The sequence below is a fragment of the Pipra filicauda genome, unplaced genomic scaffold (genome assembly GCF_003945595.2).
Source record: "Pipra filicauda isolate LSUMZ 115617 unplaced genomic scaffold, ASM394559v2 scaffold1_size10287979_pilon, whole genome shotgun sequence".
Taxonomy (NCBI): domain Eukaryota; kingdom Metazoa; phylum Chordata; class Aves; order Passeriformes; family Pipridae; genus Pipra; species Pipra filicauda.
In genome coordinates this window covers 6,122,638-6,141,682 of record NW_024104310.1, presented here as the reverse complement: position 1 = coordinate 6,141,682, position 19,045 = coordinate 6,122,638, and the positions used below count along the sequence as shown (strand labels likewise).

The 19,045-nt window shown below is 45.5% G+C and overlaps 1 protein-coding gene across 2 annotated transcripts in view; it reads left to right on the top strand.

Annotated features, from left to right (window-relative positions):
• The window catches only part of PLCD1 (phospholipase C delta 1), a 52,250-nt gene that overhangs the window by 13,474 nt on the left and 19,731 nt on the right, over positions 1–19,045 (top strand). For both annotated transcript variants that reach the window (XM_027733438.2, XM_027733437.2), the window contains exons 3-4: positions 10,809–11,037; positions 15,798–15,927. In XM_027733438.2, coding sequence (XP_027589239.1) covers positions 10,809–11,037; positions 15,798–15,927 — 359 coding nt within the window. The remainder of the gene's footprint in view (positions 1–10,808; positions 11,038–15,797; positions 15,928–19,045) is intronic.

Here is a 19,045-nt window from a genome sequence, read left to right as displayed (position 1 = left end):
CTACTGCTTGAAACGGTTGTGGGGTGGGCTGTGCTGCTCTCAGCAGCCCTGCCTGGCTCGTTTCCTCCCCAAATTGTTCAGGTTACTCAGGTGCCCAAGCCCTAATGCTCAGTGTGAGACATGGTGTGAGCATCTGTGGTGTGGTCTGTGCGCTTGGGCTGTTGGTCTGGGCTCTGCCAGCACACTTCTTTCCCGCCTTCAATCCCTGGGAAAACTGTCATTTAAGCCTCACAAGGGAACTGCAGAGAAGTGGAAACCCAAGGGCTGGCAGGAGATGTCTCTGGGAAGGAAAGCCTATTCTCATTCTTATCTTGGAAACCCAGAATCTGCCCTACTGTAAAAAGTCCAGATATGACAATGGTTTATATGGCACAGGAAGAACAATTCTGTGCCAGCATCACCCAACTTGGCGCCATAACTGGGACCAGGAGCCCAATTGTGCAGTCAAAATGGGATCAGGCAGGGTGTGTGTCTGTTTATATCTGGGTTTTCTTCTCATTTGGTATTTTTATGATATGTTTCTCCATATTTTCTGACACTCTTCTCTCGTGTTTCACTGATCATCACAGTCTTGTAAATCTAGGAGGTAAGTTAGTAACATGGACTATATTTTATGGTATGTTGAAATGTGCTATTTACACAGTTTTTTTGGTAATGATCACAATTAACTAAATGAAGGGTGGGCCTTCCAAATTACCCCCCCCCCCCTCCCACAAGCAGTGATAAGATTTTCAGTGGGAGGAGTAAAGTAACAGGGTAAAATACATTTGGTTTGTAACCCTGGTTGCCACACTCTTCTCACATGACCTGGAGTGCCTCATTTCATCTCTTTGTGCATCCTTCCCCACACATTTTCTCTTTCCTCCTCTATCTAAATGTAAAAGACTTTGAATCACAGAATCCTAAAATGGTTTGGGTTGGAAGTGACCTTGAAGATCATCTCGTTCCACCTCCCTGCTGTGGGCAGGGACACCTTCCACTATCCCAGGTTTCTCCAAGCCCCATCCAACCTGGCCTCGGACACTTCCAGGGATGGGGCATCCACAGCTTCCCTGGGTAACCTGTTCCATCCATTGTCTTGCCGTCCTCTGAGTGAAGAATTTTTTCCTAACATCTAATCTAAGTCTCTCCTTTTTTAGTTTAAAATCATTCTCCCTTGTCCTATCACTGTCTGCCCATGTAAGAAGTCCCTCACCTTCTTTTTTCATAAGCCCCCTTTAGGTACTGAAGGCTGCAGTGAGGTCTCCCTAGAGCCTTAGGTTTGGAGCCTGTCCTTTACTGGGTTTGGATGCCCAGCACGGTGGGATCCTGAGCTCAGCTGGGCTCTTTAGGTCTCAGTGCAATAATCCATTTAACAACTACAAACACAAAGACCTCAGTGAATGTTTGTCCTCTGGGAGCACCTGCTCTGCTGAGCTCTGTCCCACATAAAACCAAAGTCCTTTACCAGATAATATCTTGCTATAAAACAAATAAGGACATGATTTGAGAAGAATCACTTTCAGAGCTTGCTTTCCTGTGCTGTGAGCCAGCCATAACTCAAAGTTATGGGGTCAGAGAGCACCTACAGCAACGGTCCTGACTCCACCTGGTCCTCAGAAGTAAATGGGAGGGGATCCCTGTGCTGTGGCTCCAGAGACCTTGGCGCCTGCCTGGTTGAACCCATTGCCTCCATGGCTGAGGCAGTGACATGGAGAGCAGGCACAACTGTGACTTTTTTTATTTACTGAGCTGCAATAAGAGTGAGCTCAAATCCTTTGAGCTGGGCGTTGGGCCCAGGCTTTCAGAGTGTGTCTGCGTGGGTGTGGATTTATAGCACTCAAGATACACTTTGGTAACTGAGCACAACCAGTGTTGCCACACTGCTGGAGACAGAGGCAGTGCCACTGTGGGAAGGAGAACCTGCTGTGCCCTGGGAGTGTCCTCAGTGCAACGTGAAGGGGGAGTGATACTACCTGATGGCTCACAGGCACGTGCATGCTCCTTGACACCCCATGCATCCGCACCTTTCCAGAGAAATACTCTTCCACTACACCAGGTTGCTCAAAGCCCCGTCCAACCTGGCCTTGAACAGCTCCAGGGATGGGGCAGCCAGAGTTTCTCTGGGCAACCTGTTCCAGTCCCTCACCACCCGCACAGGAAAGAATTTCTTCCTTATAGTTAATCCAAACCTGCCCTTTTTCAGTTCAAAGCCATTCCCTTTTGTTCTATCACTACTTGCCCTTGTCCAAAGTCCCTCTCCAGCTCTCCTGTAGCCCCTGCAGGTGTTGGAAGGGGCTCTAAGGTCTCCCTGGAGGCTTCTCTTCTCCAGGCTGAACAACCCTGTCTCTCTCAGCCTGTCTCTGCAGCAGAGGTGCTCCAGCCCTCTGAACATCTTCATGGCTTCCTCTGGACTCACTGCAACAGGTCCACATCCTTCTGATGTTGGAGGCCCCAGAGGTGCAGTACTCCAGGTGGGGTATCACGACAGCAAAGTAGAGAGGCACAACCACTTCCCTCAACTTGCTGGTCACACTTTTTCTTGCTTTTCTCATTTATTGATCCTCTGAAACCTTCCACTCTCAGCTTTCAGAATGATCGCTGGGTTTGAGTTTCCTTCTTGAGCTTTTAACTTCACTAGGCTGCTCTGGGTTCAGGTATAGGGAGGATTATCCCAGCTTTTGTTGTGTCCTTTGGCAGGCTCTACCACCATGGCTGCCTTCTCATTTGATCTGGTGTGTGAAGGTGGTCACATCAGAGGAGGAGTGCAGGGTCATGATTTGAGGCCCAAAATCAGGGACTTCAGTGCGAGTCTTTCCAGAGGGTCACCCTTCCTTGTTGACAGACAGCTTCTTTGCTCTCCAGTTCAAAGCCTTCCTAAACCTGCAGATTATCTCCCTTTTTAGGATGGAAAAAGAGTGAGCAGAATGGAAACCGGGAGGTTTGAGCAGCGGGTCTAATCTTATCTGCAGCATTGCTGGCAGTGAGCAGATGGATGCACCTCAGAGGAGCAGTCTGGGCAGGGTGAGGGTTATGTTTTTGTTTGGATAATTTCCTGTTATTCCTATTGCTGCTCTTATGACCATGTGGAAAAGTTATTTGTAAACCATTGTGTGGTGGAGCCTAGTAGATAACACTGGGGACTGCCAAGGTCAGGCAGGAGAATCTCAGATGCTTGAAGTTCAAAAAGCCCAACATATCAGGGTTGTCACAGGCACAAATGTTGCCTGGCTCAGATACACAGGGTACAACCAGTACCTTCCTCTGTTGTCTTTATTTTAAACAAGTGGGAATTTAGATTGGATGCTGTCTTCGTAGCTGTAATAACCATAGGGCTTTTTAGGGGGGATAGGATGTGTTTCCAAAACGGTTTCTATGCAGGTAGAACATGATCCATTTTTTTCCTTATTGTCCATAATTTTTCAGTATGTTCCATTTAAGTCCAAGGGAACAGGTTTTTTTTCCAAAAGCCCTTGAAGCATCTTAAGTCAGTTTTCCAACAAGTGTCTTCTGCCCTGTGTGTACTCTCTGGTTGCCTCCAGCAGAGACATAGGAATGCTGGGCATGAAGGGCAGCACAAAAGCACCATTTTTCAGCATAGCCTGCTCCATCCTGTGTCTGAGCTACATATCAGATCCATAAACACCCTGCTGTGTTACCTTAAATGTTGTGTAGGGCCATGGACAGGGTGGATGCTTCTTTGACCCATGAGGCTTTTACACAGCTTTCTCCCTGGGCTGAGAAAACAGAGTTCAGGTGGCACGATTAACAGTTTTGGGGCAAAGAAAAGATTTGTGCAAGGTGGCTGGAAAATGGTTCATTCTGAGCCAGTTCACTCCTGAGCATCACTGTGGTGCAAGGGAGGAGAGTCAAAGGGGGCAGAGGGCCTGGATGGCAGGAGCAGCAGCCTGTCAGTAGCACTGTCTAGTTTAGCTGTTGTCAAATATCAGATCTCATCTATGTGAAATAAAAAGAGCAAAAAGGCATTTGCTGCTTTCAGTGAAATTGATTTTTGAAAGTATTTTCTTAAACCAGCTGTAATCCCTTGTGTGAGCTCACTTAAGCCAGACTCAATCCCTTTAAAAACTCTCTGAACTCGGGGATTTGCAGGGATGGCTGAAAACTTTCCAGTGAGACATCCTTTTGAGTGTTTGGTGGAGGAACAGAATATTCGAAGCCAGAAGGAGAAGACTGAATGAGTCATTTAGATTTAGGGGTGCTACAGTGGGGCCCCAGAGACGACCAGGGAGGTGACGTTTCCCATGGCAGCCCTGAAGGAGCTTTGCACACTGAACCAGGGATGACTCACTGGGGGTGTGTCCTTGAGTCAGAGCAGTGAAGTCAAGAAAGAACTTCAGGAGTTTTAGCTGAAATATTTCCATTTCTGGCCAAAAGATTTACGTAAAAACTGCTATTGTTGGAATTTTTTTTTTCCTGTATTTTGGTTAAAATAATCTGCTTTGGGAGCAATTTACAGAGGTGGACTATATTCATTGCACTACTGAGTGTTACAAGTGGTGATCGTATTATTATTTAAAGTCATGAAATTGATATTTTGATGTAGTAATTAGTTATCTCACTATTAAAAATGCACAAAATTTGTTCCAGTTCCTCTGACTTCTGGCCCAACTATAGGATATTTTTCATCAGAAAACTTTTTCCTTCATTTATGGCTTGCTGTGAAATTTAGGAGTGCCCTTAAAAAGCCATGAAATGAACATAACATACCACTTTTTTTTTAAGAATAAATGCTTGTCTCCATTGAATTAATGCCCTGAACCTGCTTGCAGAAAAACAGGAAGAATGTGATATTTCTCTGTGCTTGCTCGAGTCAAGAAGTGAAAGCTTTAAATTGTTCCTGATAAGTGTCTAAAGTCAACAGAAACTCCCAGCAACCTGTATGCACACAGCAGGTAGTTGGCTGCACCTACAGCTTCCTTCTGCAGTTTTCTTTAGGAATCATTGCTCCGTGGTCAGACATGTATTTATCCCTGGAAAAATATTTGCTGATGTGAATGTGTTATGCAAGGCGGCCGTCAGCTGCGAAAACAAAACCGTCTGTCTGTGGGTCTCATCAGTTTTTATCAAAATCACTCGACCCATAAAACACGTCATTTCAAATGCAGGGCTGCCTGTTTCTTCGATTGAGTTTTGAATCAGGCCACCGCGTGCGTCGCCGGGACAGTTTTCATCACGGGCAGCACGCTGACAAATATCGACCTTGTTCTCCACAGCATATGTTAAATGCAAAGACAGAAGTGTTGAGAACCTCAGATCCAAATTTAGCGGCGCTGTGGTGGCAGGAGAAGCAGGAACTAGTCGCCGAAATAGTTTGCAGGGCCCTGGTTGGGATGTGTGGAAGGAATGTAAATAGAGACCTCTCTATTTACATCAGCACCCCAAGCTGTGATGGGTAGGCAGAAAGGCTGGGTAAAGACCTTATATTAAAAGGAATTTCCAGACAACCTGTAAACTTGCATGTGCGTTATATCACTGGTTGTCAGCGGGTGACATGCGCCAGCAATGAGGGCAGACTGCTGTGCAGCTGATCTCCAGTTAAAACAACCTGCTGAGCATGTCAGTGCAGGGGGGGTAGAGAAGAGAATGGATGAGGAATCAGCAGCTGGCACCTGCAGTAACTCACACACAGGGAAATGAAAGAGCAATGTGGTCAGGGCTAAGAAGGCACAGCACAGTGGGGCTCATGCTAAACCCACCCGTGAGTCATTACGATGAAGCGTCCCTCAGGGGTGAGGGTGACGGATAGCCTGTGGTATTCCCAGTCCGGAGAGCTGACAGTGCTCCAGCTCCCGCTGATTACAAAGGTCCCGATCCCAACTGCGTTTGGCCATTAGCATCAGTCCCCTGGGGGGAAACCGAAATCAACCGAGCGGCTCTTCCTGGGGTGAAACCAAAGCGAGGAGCAGCACGCGGTGCCGGTTCGCCCCGTGTGCTCAGCGTGCTGTGAAATCCATGCCGTGTCTCTGTGGGGCAGTCCCGGGGGCAGGCAGCAGCTCTCATCTGTTCCTGACGAGATGCTGAGCCCTCCTGGCCGCGGTGCAGCTGGTGAGGGCCTGAGCTCTCCGCAGACACGCAGGATGCGGCTGGGCACGTTTCTCATCTGCGTTTCCTGACAGTAAACAGAAGTGACTTACGGAGACAATTAGAGTGGGATGGAGTAATTCGATGTGACTGAACGCCACATTGCGGGGATCACTTACTAATGACGGGGGGGGGCAGGATAAGGAAAGGATTTGAGGAGTATTTCCCCCAGAGTGAAAAGCTGCCCCCCTCCCCCAGTGAAACAGCTGTTTTGGCAGTGCCTCCCAAGTGTCTGCACAGTGACCCTCCTCTCCCTCTTTATCAGCAAAGGCACAAGAAAAGAGAAACACCTGTTGGTCCTTGTCCTTCACATGCTTGCAGATGTGAATTCACTTTCTTATTCTCTCTCTTGAAAAAGATTCCTGACAAAATATCTCCTCTCAAAGGGCTGCCTGTCAAAAAGGAGGAAAAAAAACGGATTGCTCTCTGCCTCTGTTCCTCCTTTCCCTGTATTCTTTAGGATTACCAAAGAGTTTACTGTCCATGCTCCCAGCACAGTCTGGACATTTCACTTGTGGAACAATGATGGGAGAAGAGATTGAGAGACCAGGGCTCATCTCTCAGAAAATTTCTCTCATCATTAGCAACCTTGTCAGGGTTGTTCTTCTGGACCTTCAACACTTGTACACTAGAATCATAGAATGGCTTGGGTTGGGAGGAACCTTAAAGATCATCCAGTTGATTTCCTCTGGGAGGTGTTCCTTCTGCATGAGGAGATTAGGTTGCAAGTGTAACAGCAAGCTCCCTGAAAGCCATGAAGAGAGAAATCCGTATCAAAAGAGATGCCCAAAAGATACATTTTGGTTGCCTGAAAACATCCTTGCTGTCAAAACTGGCCTCATGGATCCTGCAGGCCTGACCCATCCCTGCCTGCTGATGCCATGGGTGAAATAGGAGAAGGGCACTGGGCTGAGAATTAGCAAGGGGGAAGCACAAGGGCAGGATCCGGTGATGAAAACTGAAAGGAGGGTTAAAAAGAAAGTTCCCAAAATCTCCCTGAGAGTGGTTCAGACAGGAGGAATTTCACTGGCTCCAGAGAACGCTGCTGTGTGCCCATGTCAGTGGGGAGCCTTCAGCTGTGGCACTGCCCGGGCTGCACCCACAGCAGCCAGGAAGGCTGACCAGGACGTAACCTGTGTGACTCTGTGTCTGGAGGCCAGGAAGAACACGAGCTTCCTTGGGCTGTGCGTCATGTTTTGGGCTTCGTACAAACCACCTCTTCAGCAGACGTAAACACTCGGGAGAAGTGGATGCAAACTTTCCAGATTCTCTTCTGCTTGTGGTTATCTCCCCGCTGTGGCGTGGTGGGGAAGGAACAGGGAGGTTGCAGGGATATGTGATTGATGGGCATTTGCTGTGAGTGTTCCTCTGCTGTGAAACGTGTCTGTCTCCCAGTTATTTTTGATTTCTCCTTGCAGATAGCTCAGTTAGTTTGGGACTGCTAATGCAGTGCACTGGCTGTCTGGGAGCAGCTGATAAAGTACTCATGCTGGGTTAAGATTTTCCAGAAAAGAGATAACTTTTGCAGATGGCTTGGGCCGACTCCTTTGGCTTCAGCTTTTTTATTGATAGATGAAACCACACAACCAAGCTATGGAAAGCTTTAAAAAGTGTCCTCCCCTACCCTGCTTTTTTAACGGTTCCTGTGTTGGTAGTTTCTCCCCTTGTCTCTTGTGACTACAGTAGACACCAATACTGCTCTTCAGCCTTCCTTGTACCTTTTCTGCATTGAGGAACTCTGTTATCTCCATCATCCTCTTCTCAACACACCTCAGAGAGATCAAGGCAGCCCTTCCAGACACAGGTTTTCAATCTTTTTTTCCTCCCACACAGCTCTCTTTTCCAGTGGAGTCACGAAGCCATGTAATGGTTTCCAAAGAATCCCTCCTAAATTTCCAATATTTAACATCAGATTTTCTAGTTTTGGAAACACGAGGTTGTTGCCAACCCAAAGTTTAGGGATTGATTGCACAAGCAGACTAACTAGCCATTCTGAAGGACAATAACTCTTATGAGCCAAGCAGTGGTGAGCAGTTGGCAGGTGATGAGGAATAACAGGATGATCCTTCCACTTGCACTGCCATAAGCAGAAAAGACCCAAAGTGGAGGAGAATCACTTGTTTATGGACACTTCTGCATCTGGGATGCTCAGCCTGGACTTCCTTTCTGATCAAGGGTCCTCTGTAGCCATTGATTAAGGGTATGATTTATCTTACTCTGAAGTTTTTGTTTAAATAGGACAGAACATTTACGTTCCAAAATCTCCTTTTTTCCCCCCTATTGGCTATAAAAGGATCCAACTAAACTTTAGACTTTTTGCCTGAATGGAATCTGTCCAAATGTGATAGCATGCTTTGTGTTAAGGGTGAAGTTCTACCCGAGGCACAGCCACTATTGTTTGGTTGATGTCCCAGTTAAAGGGCAAAATCACCAGGCTTTAGTACTCAAACTTTTGCTCAAAGGTAAATTGGCCAGATAACACAATTCCACAGCAGCCCAACCCAACCTTTTCCTCCCCTCCCCTCAGCTGCTCAACTGTTGCCCTTTACCAAGTGATAATCAAAGACCACACAAAGATAATGGCTCATAATTGTCAGGGAGGAGCTTTGCCAGCTCTAGGAAGCTCCTCATGGTGTGTTCTTCCATAGGAACCAAACCAGCAAAGTGCTGTGGCAGATGTTTGACCACCCCAACATCTGGTGAGGATTTGAAGCGAATGTGAAGTGTTGGTTTTGGAAAGTCAGTGATTTTTGAAGACTGAAATTTTGGGTGGTTTTTGTTTTTTTCTTTTTCCCCAGCAGCTGAGCATTATCATGACTGTTCTGGGGAAAAAAAAAAGTTTTCAAACTCTAGTGAGCATCTGATGAATTGTGGATGATCCCAGGGCAGCCATGCTAAAAACGTGCAGTGTTGATACTGAGCTGGGTTTTTCTGCAGTGTTGAATTTGAATGAACTGGGTATTTTAATGGTGAAATGGCTGTTTAAAGGCAAGTTTTTCCTATTCAGCTAAACCGTGGAGATATTTTACACTCACACACTGCTTTTCAACAAAGCTCCTTCAAGATAAGCTCAAATAAAATTGTTCTCACACAACTCTGACAGAGGAAATAATTTTTAACTGTACCTTACAATTTGAGGCAGAGTAGAAGTTAAGCACTTTTTTTCCCATTTCCCGTGATTGTGTCTGGTTTTTTTGCAAGCTTGTTATAGGAGATGGCTGAATATCTCTCAGGTGTGTTGTTGTTTCTAGGTGTGCCCAGGCATTGGTAGATGTTTGGAAAATGTACCTAGTCTATCTCCTACCAAAGAAAAGGTCATGAGATTTTTTTGGTTGTGAAATCCAGCACTTTGCAAACATTTTTGCCATTTTTTGTGTGTAGGTGCCATCCCTACTTTGGCGTTAAGTTTCGGTGTGGTTAAGAAGTTTCTATCCTTTCCTCTCAGCCCTTTCATAGAATCAGAGAATCCTAAAATGATTTGGGTGGGAAGGGACCTTAAAGACCATCCAGTTCCACCCCCCTGCCGTAGGCAGGGACACTTTCCACTATCCCAGGTTGCTCCAAGCCCTGTCCAACGTGGCCTTGAACACTTCCAGAGATGGGGCAGCCACAGCTTCTCTGGGCAGCCTGTGCCAGGGCTTTGTGTGTGTATTAAGTAGACCATGAAGAACAAAAAGAGGCTGTGGTTGCTGCCAGGAGCTTGCCTGATTATAACCCAGTTTGAGGGCACCTGAATGCTCTCAGGGCAATGTGGGGGTGTCTGCATTACTTATGTTTGTTGAATAAAATAGTCTCTTAATAAACTGCTCCTTCTGGATTGCCCTGTGTGTGCCTTTTGCAAACCTGGTGCAACTTCAGGGTTCATTTCCACCAGCTGAGTGGCCCAGATGGGAATGGGGAAAGATGATGTGGAAAACAGTGTTTTCCTTTCTTACAGCAAGGAGGATTAAGTCTGCCCTTGACAGGGCCAAGGGTGGAGTATGAGTGACACCAGACTGCTCAGAAGCTTTGGTCTTTGTCTCCCTAATTTGCAATAGGATGTCTGAGAAGAATAGATGGGATTTTAAATTTTACCTTCTCATTTTTTTTTGCAACCTAAAGAAAGACTCTTTTGGTCCCTGCTGTCATCTTACTGAAGTCACCTCTCATTTTGCCCAGAGAGATTGTGGACTCTCCATCCCTGGAAGTATCCAAGGCCAGGTTGGACAGGGCTCTGAGTAACCTGGTTTAGTGGAAGGTGTCCCTGCCTGTGGCAGGAGGCTTGGAACAAGATGATTTTTAAGGTCCCTTCCAACACCAACCATTCTGTGATTACAGAATTTTCCTGTGGGGTGATGTTCACAGGAAGGCACATCCCCACTCTCCCCATTCTTATGGGTGATGAGTCAAGGGATGCTCAAGTCAGGGATGCTCCAAAGACTTGGAACCAAACTCTTGGCAGTGATTTGTATCTCACAAGCAGGATATCACAGTATTGTGCATATTCTGCTTCTTTGTTAAGTAAAGAACATGGGGAAAGAGTTTTCCTTTTTAAAATCTCTTGTTCTTTCTGGTCCTTTTGATTTGAGCTTTCTTTAGTACCAAAGTTTGGGGAAGGGAGGAATGGGAAGGGAACCCTCCAGAGGCTTCAGGAAAAGGAGAAAGAATAATTCCTTAATATCCCTCACCAAGTAGAGATAAGGCTGACTGAACCCCTGCTGACAGCAGGCTCTGCTTTCTTTCCACAGTCTCCATTGAAGATATTCGGGATGTGAGGTCAGGCCATAAAACAGAAGGTATGGAAAAATACGCCAAGGATGTCCCAGAGTATCGCTGCTTTTCCATCATCTTCAAAGACCAGCGGAAAAACCTGGACCTCATTGCGAGTTCAGAGGATGATGCCAACCACTGGATCTCCGGCCTTGGGAAAATCATAGCCCACAGCAACTCCATGAACCAGAAACAGAAACTCCAACAGTATCCTTTGCCTTATAAAATGATTAATCGCAGACAAAGATGCACTTGTCTTTCCCCGTGGGTGGAGATAGTAGACTAACCTCCTTTTTTCCCTGCTGGCCCTGGGCACTGAGTTTTCTCTCACACTGACTTTTGCACCCAGGCAAACTCCCTGGTTTCCAGTGCTTTTTCCCCCTGTTTTACGGTGATACCAGCAAGAGTGGATTCAGGCTTAATGTAGCTCCTTAAGCAAAGAATTGCCTCTTTCATGGAGCTCCAGATAAAACAATCATTACTTTTTGTGTTCTTCGGGGGTCTGTTTCACTTGCATTGCAGTGAACTCCAGGACAGGCACTTCTTGGCAAGGCATGAAAAGCCCATACTGTTTATCATGTTTCTTGGTAATACAAGGCAAGGGAACTGATTCTTCTCACTGCCAAATTTACTCTGGGGTAGCTCCGCTGACTTCAGTGAAATTACTCCTTATTTGCCTCAGCATGGGAGGAGGTTTTACCCTGAGAAAATTTGCAGTTGCTCTGTTGACAGTGCAGAGATCGGAAAGGAAAAGGAGCAGAGCAGGAAAGGAGAGTGAATTCCTTATGAAATGGGGAGAGAGTCAGTTATTGGGTGAGATCTTGGCTCTGCTGAATTCACAGGGAATCCTCCCTGGGGCTGCATTTCACTCAGTAAGTTGCTTTATGACCACGGGTCTCACATGTAAACAGAGAGAATATCTGTGGGTGGATTTTCTGCAGTCCCTGTGTGTCTAAGACCCTGACCGTGACATATGAACCTGTTGGCTGGTTTCAGCCTGATTTGACAGAGACAGTCATAAAATATTAAGTTCCTTTAAGCTTCCCAAAGATAGGAATCCAGCTATCAGAGAGGAAAGCAGATCTCTCTCTTGGTGAGAGAAGGCTGCGTGAGCTTCATGGCTTGTTCAGCATCAAAGCATCTGCAGAGGGGAGGGGAGACCCAAAATCCTCAGCTGGGGAAAATCCCAGAGCTGGAGTATGAGCATAAGCAGGCAACAGGGAGTCTTGCCCTCAGTAAAGGCTTCACCCCATGTGGGTTCTCTGCTGGGTAATAATGTACTGATGGTGAAGGAGATGGTGCATAAATGCTGAGCTTTCATCAAGCTTTACCCTTCTGTGGATTCTCTAAAGTCTAATAAGCACTTGCACAACCACAGTGCTGTTTGTTTAGAGGAATCAGACTCCATTAGTTCTGATGTGCCTGGGATGGGATGCTGTGTTTATCTCCTGCACTATGAGCATCTTTTTGGATGTTTTTTTAAGCTCTGGGCTGTAAGGTCACTCCTCAGCCACCTCGCAGTGTGTAGGGGAAAGTCTGGGTAACACGAAGCTGTCCCTGGAGCACTTCAAGTTGAATATATTGCTGAAAAACTTCCCCCTAGGAAGAGACAAGATTGCTAAGGGGGGAAAAATAACAATGATATTTGCAAGGGAAGAAGGCTGTAAATTTCCAGCATGGAAAAGTGCCTCTCTGTCTTTGGAAAGCAGAATTGAAGCTAAATAGGGTGGGTAGGCAAACCATATTTCTGGAAGAGTAATTACCGTGCAGTGCTGGCTTCCAATCTGGGATTGTCTCAGGCCATTTAACGTAACCTGGAATTACAGAACAGCATGATTTCTCATTTGAAATTTGATGATGTTTAATTAAAGCCTGGGATTTTAAATTTAGTCTGCCTTCACCAGGTTTGCTTGGCAGTGTGGGCTTACTCAGATCTTCCTTAAACCTCAGGAGTGTTCTTTGCATCTGTGAGCACAGAAGGGGAAGAGCCAGGAGATGAGGGGAAGTGTTGTGTCCCCTGCCTGTCCCCCATGACTGGAGAATTGACTTGCACTGTGTCTTTTCCAGCCTCACAAAGCCTTGCAAATCAAGTAAGGAATGTGCAAGTTTTTGAAAACATGTATTGAAAGCAAAAACCCTGCTAGTTTCAGGTGGGGATTGTTCTGCTTATAATACAGTGGAGTTGCCTGTGGTAGAAAGGGACTTGATTGAGTGTCTTATGTGTCTTTCCAGTCCTACATTCCTACCCAGATAACACTCCCACATACTTGGTGAGTATTTCTGATGTTCTCATACAGACAGTTATGCTTTATTAAGCCTCAGATTCAACCCTGCAGCAAGCTGGCATGGGTTATTTAGCAAATATTGCAGGTATGTGTGCAGGGAAGGCTTTAGACCAGAAAACACAGAGGACTTTTCATTTGAGCAGGGTGGCACTGTCTGCTCCAGTTCTGGGGTTTATGTATGAGCTTTTCTTCTGGTTTGAAAGCACTTACCAGAAGTTTTGCAGCATTTTCTGTTCTGAGCACATTCACGGGATATCTGCCAGATAGTTTCAGTCACCCCCTCTTTGGTTTCTAAAAGAAAAATGGTACCCCTGGAGCTGGCATATCCTTTCAAAACAAGAGGCAGGAAGCAGGCTCGCTCTGGATGTATACAGGAATGGGAGCAGCTTTTTCCTAGTCCACACAGGCCCACAGAAGGTGAAAGAAAGACCCACAGCCAGGGCTGAAAAATGTTGTTTGTATCAGATGGGAAGAATTTGACTTGAAGTGCTTAGTCGATCCGGCTCCTCTAAACTCTCCCAAAGTTGAGGGGATCCAGATGGATGGGGAGTTTGGGTGTTTTTGGGTCAGAATGCTGCAAAAATACTTGCTGACACAACAGACTGAAGCCCCAGTTGTCTGTACTCTCCTTTTTCTCTCTTTGCTGCTTGCCCTTGCAGTGTGAGGGCCCACTGTGTGTTTCGGCTCTTCCTGGACTCTCTGATTTCCCTCCTGCATTTCTCAGCCTCCTGGGAAGGGATCTAACAGGAAAATATCCTCCATTCCCAGGTGGGACCTGGGCATACACTACTGCAGATGCATTTACTGCCCACATATTGCCTTCCAGAGAGGACTTTGGGTATGTGCATAATCCTGGGTGCTCATGACCAGTGGAAGTGATGCAGGCTTTTTAAATAAGGTGGAGTTTTGCAGTGGTTGGCACAAAAAGCGTAGTTTCTATGCACAGTCAGTGTTATCCCACCCTGCTGCTCCCCTCTGGCCGTGGCAGACTGGGTTTCCTCTTGGCTGGCTGGAGTTGGGCCATGCTCCTGCCTGTTGTTTTTAGGGAAGGCTGTGAAGGGGAGCTGAGGTGCAGGGTTGGATGTGAATGGGTGGCACCACTGAGAGCACCATGTTCCCAGTCTGAGCAGACCCTCTTTGGAGAGCAGCTGGTGGAGGGGGTGTCCTGCACCCCAGGGTGGATGTGGTGTGCTCCCAGCAGAGCATCCTCTGCTCCTGGGAACTTCATGACTCAAACTTGGTTTTCTGGGAAGAATCAGTCCAAGCCAGAGCCTGGTTCAGGACCCTGGAGTGTCCCTGGGAGCTGGGAAAACGTAGCCTGTCTTTATTTTGGTTTCCATGCCTAAAGAAGGGGAGTATTAATATTACCAGGCTAAGACGGATGCGGGGTGAGGTCATTGCTTAGCACCTGCCAAGATTTTTAAAGTCAGAAAGTTCAACTTTCCATGAGACAAACAATACTTACAAACAGTTTACACATATCTCCATTGCTAGGAAATATTTGAATGCAGTGGAAGCTGTGGTGAACTTTGTTTCAGGTTCTGTCTACAGCCCCTAAGGCTGTTGATGCCCTTTTTTGGGGTCATTTTGAAAGGCCCAGTTAAAATGTTATGGGACTATATCCCTCTGCTGATATTTGCTAATCCTCAGCTTTACTCTGATTGACATTCAGGTTGGGCATTTTTTTGAAGTTTTTCTAGAATGGGTTTGAAGCAATGGAAAATGTGGAAGGTTACATTCATGGAGATCAAATTTTTACTTTGATCATTTTTCCTATTGAAAAGTAGATATTTTTTGGGATGACCTTTCTTATTTGACAGTAAAGCAAATTAGACAGTCAGTTCCATGATGCAAAAAGCATGTTTTTTGTTGCTTAAGACTGCGGTGTATCTCGACTCTCTAACATTATTTTCCCAAGAGACAGAAAGAAAATGGGAGACCCAGTTTAAATTACATCATCACATTAAAAAGCTCATTTTTATAGCAATTACTTCAGATCCATAGATATACTAAAGTGATTGAAACCCAAGCTCTTATGAGCTATTATCACAGTACAACACAGTAATAGTCACTGCTTTCATTAGGGGAAGCCAAGACCCACAAAGTTTGGCTTAATTCTGCCCACAACAAAGTTCTAGGACAGATAGGTAGAAATCCCTAAAAACATAGAGAAGCTGAAGGTGAGTTCAAAAATTAATATTACTGCTGCTTTTGGAGTTCAGTGTTCCCTGTGATATACTGAATATTGACCAAATCTGTAACAATGAGTTTACCAAGCTCCTCTTGGGAACTCTTTTCATTCTTTCCTTTCTCCCCTTTTAACTGTCTGGAGCAGAATGTACTTTCTGTCATAAAAGAGAAATCAGACTGTTTCTGGCCGTGGCCAGAAACTCCTACAGGGTAAAGAGAGCTGATCCAGCCTTGGCCAGATGGTGAAAAGCTTCTCCCAGGTCATGATTCCTTGTATCACAGCACATTTTCCTTCTGCCAAAGCACTGTTCTGCTCTGTTGGAGCAGAAGGTGAGATGATTTCAGCTGTTCAGGGGGACTGTGCTGATTTGCAGCAGCTGGAGGGGTGGTTCAGGGCCTTCAGAAGAGGATTTCCCCCCTGGCATGTGCAGCAGAAGGGTGGTATTTAGGCTAGGCACTGACCTGGAAAGATTTCCTTACATCATCCTGCAGCTGGATTCACACCTGCCTGCGGAAAGCTGATAAAAACAAAGACAACAAGATGAGCTTGAAAGAGCTCAAAGACTTCCTGAAAGAAGTGAACATTGAAGTCGATGACTATCATGCCAAGAAGATTTTCCAGGTAACGGGAGCAAGCAGATAAATTGTTTGCTGTTGGTTGAGGTCAAGATCTCCCACAGCTTTCAGCTTGGGTTGAACTAAAGTGAACTCTGGGCTTCTTTTCTTGTACCAAGGAGGGACTTTCAGTTTTTGGTGCTCAGCAGATTCCCACTAAGTTAGGCCAGAACAATGTTTTTGATGAAGGTGTGTTAAGACCTTCATGACTGATGCCCAATTTTGCCACAATGCAGAAGATGAGATGCAAATGTGGATAATGCAAGAAAAAAGGAAAAGCAAAGTTCAAGTACACTTTGAGTCCCAAGTGATTCAAGAGTTTTGTGCCATGACCACATGTCAGTGCCTAAGTCTGGCTGAAATATGGTTGCAATTGTGAACCCCCTCAGAGGGGGAGGGTGCCAAGTGACATGTATAAACAAAACGAAAGTGCAAATTAAGAAAAAAACCTTGCCAGATTCATGATAGATAGGTAACATTGCACCCAAGCCTGCACCAGTCTGATTGATTTAATACTCCCAAGGCATATTTAATCTGGTCAGGGAGGTGCACTTCTAAATTCTCAAGATTTGGCTTGCAGGCTGAGCCTATCAGAAGATAAGAAAGGGATGAAAAATTCTCACTTGTTAAGCCTTTGGTTTCTCTCTAAAGAATCCATCCTGCTGAGGTGAGATAAAACATCTGGATAATTTCCAAAACTTCCATCCTGTCTGAAGCAGGATTTGAATTAATGGGTGTGCAGTTTCAGAAATGCTTTCTTCTGATCCCTGGTAAACACGTGGGTGGTGTTGGGCACCAGGCAGTAGTTCTCCTCCTCCTTCCTGTGAGCAAATAACCTTCCACCAAAGGAGGTTCAAGTTTCATAATCCTTCCTTTATGGAGGTGTCTCTCTCTGGTAACTCTGCAGGAACTGAGGGGAAGGTCATCAGCAGATCTTAAAGGATTTCTGCTTGCAAAATCTTCCAATTGTACTGCCTGCTCTGGTTGGTGTATCCCATCCTTTATTCCCTGCTCAGGAAGACCCTGGAAGGATAGCAGTAAGGCTAGGAACCCTCTGATTGAGTTGTATGTCTCCAGTGGAGATGTTAGCACCAACACTTAACACTGCCTTAGAGTCTGTGTAGTTGAAGCCAGCAGAGACCAGGGTGTGATTCACCTCATCCTAAAGGATACATCTCACTTATGTGAGATGAATCAATCCCTACATCTTTAAACATAAAGAAAACCCCACCAAACCTTTATTTTAGAGGCACAGTTGCCTCTCATTTAATGAACCTCTTTTGCTTAACAATAGTCACAAGGGAGCTTTAGGAGAAGAAACTTGATGAAGTTCAATTCTTTTTGCTTAAGGACTCCAAGTAATTGCTAAACCTTGATTCAACCCATCGAAATGCAGGCAGCTCGTTGAGGTCCCATCATTAGGCATATAATTTTTAAGCTTCCTGTATAGCCACTGGAAAGAGAGGCTCTTTGGAGGTTAATTCAGATCTCCTGAGGGCTGATTTGCCTCCAGGAAGAGTCTGTCTTGCTCCTAAAGCAATTACATTTTCAGTTTACATCCTGCCTCAGCTTAGATGGCCTGAGACATTAGAGCCTATTAACAGGGTGGTCTTTTCTGCCTTGGTGAGTTTTTCTTCATTTAGTCACAGGAAGGAAGGGTGATCAGAACTTCAAGAGAGGGCTACAGGGCAAGTTTGCACATTATTCTTGCCTTCCATCACATAATGTGTCCACATCTGGGTTTGAAACACACCTGAGTAAGACATATGCAATGCAACCAGAAACTGTGGAAAGCTCCTCTCATTGCTCACTTCATTTCAACCTGAATATTCACTCTGGTGCATCAGGAAGGTGCTTTTTGTGGCAGGCCGAGGGTCATTCAGTACTTATAGTTCATGATACAGACATGTGAGGCAAAACACAGGATTTTGGGTTGAGGGTCTCTTTCTAATTAGAAGAGCTTGCAGCCAAAGCAGAAGGAACCCACTTTTATACCATGCATCTGATCTGTCCTAGAATTTGATCATGATGCCAATGCTATTGTCTTGTTTTCATCTGATCTATCCTGGCATTTGATTATGATGCCAACCCTATTGTCCTCTTTTCATCACAACCTTTAATAGCCACTCATGAACAAAATTCCCAAGGCAGATCACTTAAAATGCCAGTTTTGTAGAAGTAATATCCTGTCATTTTTCCTGTCGTGTCTTAACACAAAGAACATCTGTAATTCATGACCCCACAGTCTCTACCAGGTGCTCTCCCTCTTTATATTCCTGTTGCAATTGCTGAGCATCATGCTCAGCTTAGCTCGAGAGATCAGCCAAGGCCACAGCACAGGAGCATAGACATGGAAGGCAGCAAGGAAAAGGCAGTTCCTGGACTCTCAAACATAATTTGAAGGTAGTACTGAGCATGTCACAGGTTGTCCCATCCCTGAGATGAGCCCATAGCTTCTATTCAGCAGATTCTGAAGTCAGGACAAGTTGAACTCTTTTTTTTTTTTTCTGTCACTTCAGTTTGTGAAATGCTGGGCATCATGATAATTTTCTTTGGGTTTATATATGCTACCTAAACAGATAGTGAAGGACTGCAGTGGAGGATTTGCAGAGGATGAAAGTCCCTCATCATCTTGCTGGGGGTGCTGCCAAAGCCACCGTGGCCACCACTGAGATCATTGGCAGAGCTAGGATGAGATTAGTATCATGACTGGTTAAACTGAGACAAGCATTTTGGCCATAAAAGCCAGGAAAACAGCTCAGTCTGTCACAAGGGATCAAAGATGGAAAGCAGTTTAATTCCTCTGGTTTGACAAGTTGAAGAATTCTGCTAGGAACAAACAACAAAATTAATATCAGGATTTGCCACAGAAAAAGGATTGTCGTTTTCTAATGAAAAATTGAACCTGGGAGTATTTTAAATAAACTGGAAACACTTGTTATTGGAAAAGCTGTTGTCCTTCACGGAGACACTAAAATGCATATGCCAAGCTCCTAGTCATTCATGGCCAATCAAGTCCTTGGCTATGGTGCTCTGTTGGAGCTTTTATCTAGAGGAAAGTTTCAAACCTCAGAGGAACATGGGGGCATGGAGAATTTGAATTACAGCTCCTTGTGAGGATGGTA